We start from the raw sequence: 8,522 nt of genomic DNA on the forward strand, positions 1-8,522 counted from the left end.
CATAACAAGCGATTGCAAATACCATGGCCTGTATCAGGCGCACCTTAGTCTCCAGAGAGACACTGTTGCTCCTGAGTACCTTAGAGAGGTCCCTAACAGAGGAGTGTTGAAATATCCCGTGAACTGCAAAAAAAAAAAAAAAAAGGAAAAAGAAATCTCTGTTGGAGGAAGTGTAACCAGGGTGTTCCTTGGAGATAAGAAGGGTAAACCTTCATCTCACATACTTTGAACATGTTGCCAAGAGGCGTCAGTCCATGGAAAAGGACATCATACTTGGAAAAGGGTCAGAGAAAAAAGAGGAAGACCCCCACCAAACGGATTAACATAGTGTCTGTTACAGTGGGCTTTAGAGTGGGTGAGATAGTGAGGAGAACCCAAGACAGGGCAAGATTTTGATCTGATGTTTACAGGGCCACTAGGAGTGGGAGTTGACTTGATGACACCTAATGATAACAGAAGATGCGCCTACTCTTTCTTTTTAAATTAATTTTAATGGCAATTTACAGAGACTTAGGGTTTCTGGTCATTCACTGTTGCTTTTTTCTCCCCCCCCCCATTTAGTCTTCTCCTTTAAAAGTAAAAGAAAAACTCTTTCATTGTTATTGTTAAAATTGTCATTGTTATTGTCATGCTCCCCCCAAGTCCACTCCACTATGCAGCCTTCATTCTGGACTCCTGTTATGACAATAATACACATATCCGTTTTAAACAGTTCTTTCCCTCATCTATTTCAATGCAGTATATATCATTCATCCTCTCCTTCTTGGTCTTCCCTCAACCCTGATGTCGGTCCCATTTTACAACAGTGACCCTATACAATATTTGTCCTTTTGTGATTGAGATATTTCATTCAGCATAATGTACTCCAGGGTCATCCATTTTGCATAATATTTCATGAGCTCCTTGCTTTTCAGTGCTGCATAGTATTCCATTGTGTGAATATACCAGAGCTGCTCTATCCATTCCTTTGTTGATGGGCACTTGGGTTGTTTATTGTGAACAAAGCCACAATAAACATGGGTGTGCATGTATCTGCACTCCTGCTCTTTCCTATTCATATTATTCTATATTCAAGGCCAGCTAGGTAGTGTCTGTCCTCTCTGGCTTCTGTTTCTATCCTTGTAGCATGCCTGTGTGGTTCTCACCCTCTAAGCCTGGGTCAAAGAGGGCGGGGATGGTACAGGAAAAGAGAACATACAGACCTGTTGTTCTTCTGCTTGTTATGAGATATACACAATTTGACAGCACCTAACAACAGCCAGCCTAACTATTTAAAGGACGATGTGATTCTACTGGACCTGGCTGGGCAGTCCAGGATCGTGTCCACTTCTCAGAAGCCTGGACTTAATCACACCTGCAAACTCCCTTTAGCCATATTCCCAGATTCTGGATACTAACGTGGAAGAAACTAGACGGCACAGAACAGAAAGAAGAGAGAGGCTTGTTCGTTCTACCACACCTGCTCTCCAGTATATGTTAAACGGTGGAGGTAACGGGCACTAAGTGTTGAGTTTGGCCAAGTGTCACATTTAGTAACAAAAGCAGCTTTTATGTGGCTGTTGAAAATGAAAACTACTTGGCAAATAAATACATGTTAATTCAAATTTCCTTAACCTTTCGTTAGTTTCTTCTTTTAGATTGTGGTGAACATATATTTTTGTTAGGTGCTGTTGAGTCTTTTAACTACCCTGTGAACAACAGATCTGAACCCTGTCCCATCCTGTGCCATCGTCACAATCTCTGAAACAGGAGAGCCCATCGATGCAGCCCATCGCTATGTCAATTCATCTGTTTTAGGGGCTTCCTCTCTTTCACCAACCCTCCACCTTTTTAAGCACCATGTCCTTATCCAAGGAATGCCTTCTCCTAGCAACATGCTCAAAGTATATAAAATAAAGCTGTATCACTTTTGCCTCAAAGGAGTAACCTGGCTACACTTTCTCTAAGACATACCTGAAAGCATACACACCTTTATATTTGCCAACATAACTTGCACATTTACAACTCAATGGCAGTGATTACACTTTGAATATTATGCCACTATTGTTTACTATTCTTTGCCAAAGTGTTCTACTATGACCATAAATTCACTGTTATTTAAAGACAAGCTTCCCATCCCTCTTCCTTTCTAGTACCCGTCAGATTTGCTGTTCAAAGGGTCGCTATGGGTTGTACTCCTCCACATCACCTACAACATCACAACAACCCATCAGTAAAGGAGCTCTGGCGCCTAGTGGTAAGAAACTATACTGCAGTCTCAAAGGCACACAGTTCAGGTCTACCAGCTACTTCAGGAGAAAAAGATAGATCATCTCCCATGCGGTTACTGCTTCTGAAAATCTGCTGGAGAGTCCACTGTGAGTTTGTTCCTACTGAATGGCACACAATAACAAGAGCTCATCAGTAATCCTTCCTTTTAGCTATTTTCTCATTTTACATAAATGACATCGTGCAGTATTTGTCCTTGTGTGACTCATAATATTTCCAAGAGACATCCATGTTGTGGCATGAATCAGAACTTCAATTCTCTCTATGACTAAACAATGTTCTATTTCATGTACAGTATAAACTAAATATTGTTTATCCATTTCTCTTTTTTGTGGACATTTCAGTTATTTCTACTTTTTTGATCATTGTCAAAAGTGCTGCCAAGGTTTCCAGAAGTGGTGTGCAGGATTCCGATTGCATTATTGTTGGCCCTTGTTCGGGGCATGTACTTAGAATTTCTGGACCATGTGGTAACTGCATATTAAACTTTTAAAAAGAACTGCCAAAATAGTTTCCATCAGGGCTGCACCATTTCACATTCCTACCAGCAAAGGATAAGGGTCCCAGTTCTCCACAACCTCATCAACACCCTTATTTTCTATTTTTAAAACATCACCCACTTTTTCATGAGGGGAGGTGATATTTCATTGCAGTTTTGGAGTCCTGGTGCTTTATTGGCAAGGAGCTGCACTGCTCACTCGAAGACATGCAATCGGAATCCTCAGCTGCTTCTGAGGAGAAAGATGGACAATCTACCCTTGTCTGATTTACTGCCTCTGAAAACCCACTTGTTATTGTTGGTTGCCTTCGAGTCAAGCACGACTCATAGCGACCCTATGAACAAAAGGCCTGAAACCTTTCTTTTTATTATTAATCTTAATGAAAGCTTACAGAGACTTTGGATTTCCAGTCATTCACTGTTGTACTTTTCTCCCTTTCCCACCCTTCCCCCCAACCCAGTTGGCTCTTCTCTTTGAAAAGTAAAAGAAAAATTCTTTCATTGTTATACAATCCCTCCTCCCAGCTCCATTCCACTATGCAGCCCTCATTCTGTACTCCTGTCATGACAATAATACCTAATCATATTTCCCTTTTAAACAGTTCTCTCCCTCATCTGTTTCAATGCAGTATACATTATTTATCCCATCTTTATCAGTCTCCACCCAACCCCAATGTCAGTTCTGTTTTACAACAGTGGCACTATGCAGTATTTGTCCTTTTGTGACTGAGATACTTCAGTAAGTCCTCCAGCATCACCCATTTTGAATAACATTGCATGAGTTCCTTGTTTTTCAATGCAGCATAGTATTCCATTGTGTTAATATAACAGAACGTCTCTATCCATTCGTTTGTTGATGGGCACTTAGGTTGTTTCCAACTCTTTGCTACTATGAACAAAGCCACGATAAACATGGGTGTGCATATATCTGCTTGGATGTTGGTTATGGTTTCTTTGGAGTGAAGCCTTTCTGTAACAATTGATATTTGTCAAAGTTCATAGGGTTTCAGGAGGCATGTTGTTTAAAACCCACTAGCGTGTCAGCCATGAGTCGATTCTGACTCAACGGTGCCCAACACCAATAATGACTAACAGTTCTCAGAGGATGTCAAGTGCAACAGAGGCAATTGCTCATCTTTCTGTCGTGGGGCAGCTGGTGGATTTGGACTCTCCTGCCTTTGGGTGGACAGCACGACTTCTACTGACTCAGTCACTGGAGATGGTCCATACTGCCCCAGATTCTGGGTCACAGAGAGTTCATGGGTGAGGAAACCCCCCCTGCCCCCCAATAAAAGATCACTACAAAAACAGATGTTTGATCATGACGTCTCAGTATCTGCTGAACTATCAGCTGCTCATTTTCCAGCTGGGAATCTAGAGCTAGGAGACTCGGAGCACTTGGTGTTGGTGGGTGAATGGAGGTGGGATTCCGGCAATTTCACCCCCAGGGTGCCAATGTGTCTGCCATGGTTCACTGGACTTCTAGAACCATCACTTCATTCGATGTTCTGCACGAATCATCCCAGAGCTTAGTAATCACACGGGTCATCCCCACCTACTCCCCCAGCCCCAGCCACCAGCCCAAGTGTCTGAATCCAAAAGTCTGAGGTGAGGCCTTGGGATTAAGACATTTAGCAAGCGCTGAAGATTATTCTCCATCAAGTTTGAGAATCACTGCACTCCTGTCTTGGAGCTTTTATTAGCATTAAAAACCCAAAGGCAGTTGTGTGTATGTGAGATGAAAGAAGTGTCCTAGAACTGCAGCCAAATGCCAGCAGCCTAATTGCAATATTTATTGTCATGAGGCTACACTTTGAATACAGCCTCTCTTTCGGGTCTCCTCCTCAATATGTCTGAAATTGCAGCAGGCAAGAGGGAGTGTTTCTAATCTCCAAATGGTACTCTAAGATGTGGGTAGATCTTTCTGTTCTGGGGCCAACAAAACAAGGCCTGTGTTAGACAGAAAGTCCAATTTTTTCCCCCTCTGCCCTTTGCATACCTGCATTTTAATCTGACATCTCTTCTTTCCTTGGCTGGGTTCATCAGAACCAAGCCAGTACGGGGTGTTACGGCGGACCACTACTTCAGGCGCTATTATGAAAGAGAAAACACTATCAATTAAATGACGACATACCTTCAATGATAAGCTACATTTCAGGTTAAAAGTCAGCATGATGTTGAAATGTGGTTTTTACCAGTGGGCCCATTGGCCAGCACCATGACAAGATTGAAAATGTTAACAATTTCAGCTTACTTGGTTCCACAATCAACATCCTTGGCACCACCAATCAGAAAATAAAAAGACTAATTACATTGAGAAAATCTGATATCAAGAACCTCTCCAGAGTGCTAAAGAGCAAAAATATTATTCTAGAGACTAAGGTGCACCTGATCCAGGCCATAGCCTTTGAAATTACTTGCTATGCATCAGAGAGCTGGATAGTGACTAAGGATTACAGAAGAAGAATTGATTCCTTTCAGCTGTGATGCTGGAGAAGAGTATTGAACACACCATAAACTACCAAGAGGACAAAAAGGTCTGCCTTGGAGAGGGTGAAGACAAGTTGCTCCTTGGAGGCAAAGATTTTTTTTTAAGCTCTAACTGATATACTTTGGACATGTTTCCAGAAGGGACCAGTCCTTGGAGAACGACATCATACTTGGAAGAGTGGAGGACAGTACAAGAGAGGAAGCCCCTGGATGAGATGAATTGACACAGTAACTGGGAAAAACAGTAAAACTGACTCAGGATAGAGCAGGGTTCAGAGCTGTTGTGCTTAGGGTCACTATGAGTCACATAACAACAACAACATGAATGAGGAAGATCATATTTCTGGGATGAGATCAAAATTTCCTCCAACTGCTTTGTAAGGTTCTCTCTTCAACACTTGGCATCCGAGCATGGGAAAGAAAGCTGGGCCCTGCATTGGCATGTATTTGTATAACATTGATCTCTATCTTGCTAATTAAATAGCAAAGTTTTCTAGAACCAAAGCCAGTGATTAGAGGAAACAAATTTCGTTTGAGGCCTAAGGATAAAGCTTCCCAAGAAAATATAGTAACAGGAAGTTAGAACACCGTCTTCTCTTGTATCATTTAAAGGTTTACAAGATTAGCAAGAAGGAAAAGGCAGAGTACAGGCCTATCTATTGTGAAATAGACTGGAAATGTGTTGGCTGGGTGTTTAGGCTCTGAAATACCCTTCTAGGCTGTGGGAATTTCGTAGGCAGATTAGCAGTTTATAAATGGCATTAGAACACATGGGTTTCCCAACTCAGATGTCTATAACAATCAAGATTATTTCTTGTCTCTGTTGAAGACAAAGCCGGGTATTACTCGAGCTATAAAACACCAGTGGGATTTCAAAAGTGCATTTGATAAGCTGGACGCCAGAGGCAAAGGGTTCACGGTGCCTGAGATTTGTTTTTCTAACCCAGGAAAGTGTATGCGACTCTAACTCTGTCAGGATGTGTACACGAAGCCACCCACACCTAGATTTGAAAAGAAACTGGACGTGAAAACCAGATTTCCAACCCAAGTTACTTGAAGACTCTGATAACATTTTGTCCCCAGGGCAAAAGGTGGTTTGGACAAAGATTGGCTGTATTTCTTCTTCTCAGGACATCTTGTGGCATTTTATTCTGCTTTCCTCATGCATACGTACTTCGCACGACTTCAGTGACTTAGAATTGGCTCTTAGCTATGGCTGCACATTAGAATGACCAGTGGAACCTTTTAATAATACTCAATGTCTTAATATGGCCCAATTAAATCTCTGAGACAGCGCCTGGACTTTGGGTGATTTTTTTTTTTTTAAATGTATGTGCAATGTGAATCCCACGTCGAGATTCTCTGACTTAGGGCAAGAATTTTTCAAAGGTTTTGGGACAAAGACTTGGATGTGGCCTCTGCAGTAACACACACCTTGCAGAAGAAGTAGCTGACAGGTGTGGACTGGAACACGCCCTGTCTAAGGGTCACATTCCTCAGAAACAGACTCTGAGATGAACATTTGGGTGCAAATGATGTTAATTAGAAAGTGCTCTCAGGAGAAACCTAGGAGCTAATTAGCAGGACAGAGGAGTTGAGCAAGGCAGCCATTCTTCAAAGACTTCACGACTTCACTCATCAAAAACACATAGTGATGCTGGACATCCTCAAGGAAAGACACTCTCCAGCTTTCTTCTGAGGAACAGTGAATTGAACTGCTGACCTGTTCTTAGCAGTGACGCTCCACAATATGCCGTCAGGACTCCTTGTCAAGGTGGCATCTGCTCCCCGTCTCATCAGGACTGCCTCATAGCCGGCCTTTATCAATAGCATGTAACACAAAGACCCAGGGAACCTCAGGCTTAGCTTTGAAGAAGCCCTAGCAGCTTCTGCTTTTGCCTCAGCGTAGCCAGCTGCCGTGTGAGAAGTGCAACCACCAGGAGACAGCCTAGTTGTGAAGAAGTTGAAGCTAGAGATGTGAAGAGAACTGAGCAGCCTTGTTGAAAGTGAAAAAGGAGGCCCCCAGTGTGCAGCTCTCGCCTGGCCCTTCAGCCAGCACTGGACCTTCGACCCCTCCCAGCCGAGGCTCCTCAGCGCCATGGAGCAGAGACAAGCCGTCTCACCACACCATATCTGCCTGCCTGACTAGGAGACTCGTGAGTCATGAAAATAGTGGTGTTGTAATGCAGCCGTTGTTTAGATGGTTTATTATGCAGCAACAGATAACGGAATTTGAATATAATTTGTTGTGCAGCAAGAAAGAACAGAAATAGGAGGAAGCCCGGTTGTTGTGTTCTTCTTGTTGTTGTGTTGTTAAGTGCTGTTGAGTCGTAGGTGACTAAGAACGACCCTATGAACAAAAGTCCTCAACACTTGTGTGACTTTCATCCTTTCTCCAGGTTCATAGGGTTTCCCAAGGCAAGCTATTATGGAAGTGGATGCCACTCCTGCTTCCAAGCTTGTTTTCATTGGGGAGCCCCACCAAACACTGTCCACCATGGGTAACCATTCTCACATTTGACACATCAATGTCACAGTGTTTAGCACCACTATAACCACGAGTTGCCTCTGTACAGCAAGTGGACACACTAGGGCTATATGACCTAGAAGAATGTTTGACCAAAACCAATGAAAAACAGGTCTGAGGGCCACGGATTAGAGTCACTTACCTTTGGCTTGGTAGCATCACTCTCTGTCCACTAGGCCAACTGATCTATGTTGTTATTAAGTGCTGTTGAATCGTAGGCGACTCATAGCGACCTTATGAACGAAAGTCCTCAACACTTGTGTATCTTTCATCCTTTCTTCACTCCTGCTTCCAAGCAGGGATGAAATTTCAAATAAAACCTTGTAGAGAGTATTTGCTATCTGATTCCAAGTAGGAACTTTGAGTTATGTCTCAGATTTATGCTGACCTAAATATTTTCTGTTTCTGCTTATTGGGGAAGGGGCTATAGGATTAGATCTTGAGGTTAGTGGACAAGGGGGTGGCACAGAGTTTTGGCTCTTCCAATTTTCTGTAGAACATCAACAAGGTCATCCAAACTTCAAAGAACACCTGGTCCAGTCACGGTCATCTCACAGGGAGTAGCAGTTAATGGTGTTCTGATGTTGTGTCTCAAAGCTCAACAGACCGAACAACACAAGCAAAAACCTACGCAAGTATCAGAGATTTAAGATTAAGTGATGAAGGAGGATTCCACTCAACACTACGAATATGTGAGGAGATCTAGGTAGAGGGAGGAATCCAGTAGGTGTGGCTCCT

General features: G+C 42.8%; 1 protein-coding gene across 1 annotated transcript in view; it reads left to right on the forward strand.

Moving 5' to 3' along the window:
- LOC102847216 (polyubiquitin-C-like) overlaps nt 1-7,402 on the forward strand; it is a 51,692-nt gene extending 44,290 nt beyond the window's left edge. The window contains exon 2 of the mRNA XM_006890666.1: nt 7,310-7,402. Coding sequence (XP_006890728.1) covers nt 7,310-7,402 — 93 coding nt within the window. The remainder of the gene's footprint in view (nt 1-7,309) is intronic.
- Nucleotides 7,403-8,522: the final 1,120 nt, after the last annotated feature.

Source organism: Elephantulus edwardii, unplaced genomic scaffold (assembly GCF_000299155.1).
Source record: "Elephantulus edwardii isolate Elephantulus edwardi_28Jun2011 unplaced genomic scaffold, EleEdw1.0 scaffold00091, whole genome shotgun sequence".
Classification (NCBI taxonomy): Eukaryota; Metazoa; Chordata; class Mammalia; order Macroscelidea; family Macroscelididae; genus Elephantulus; species Elephantulus edwardii.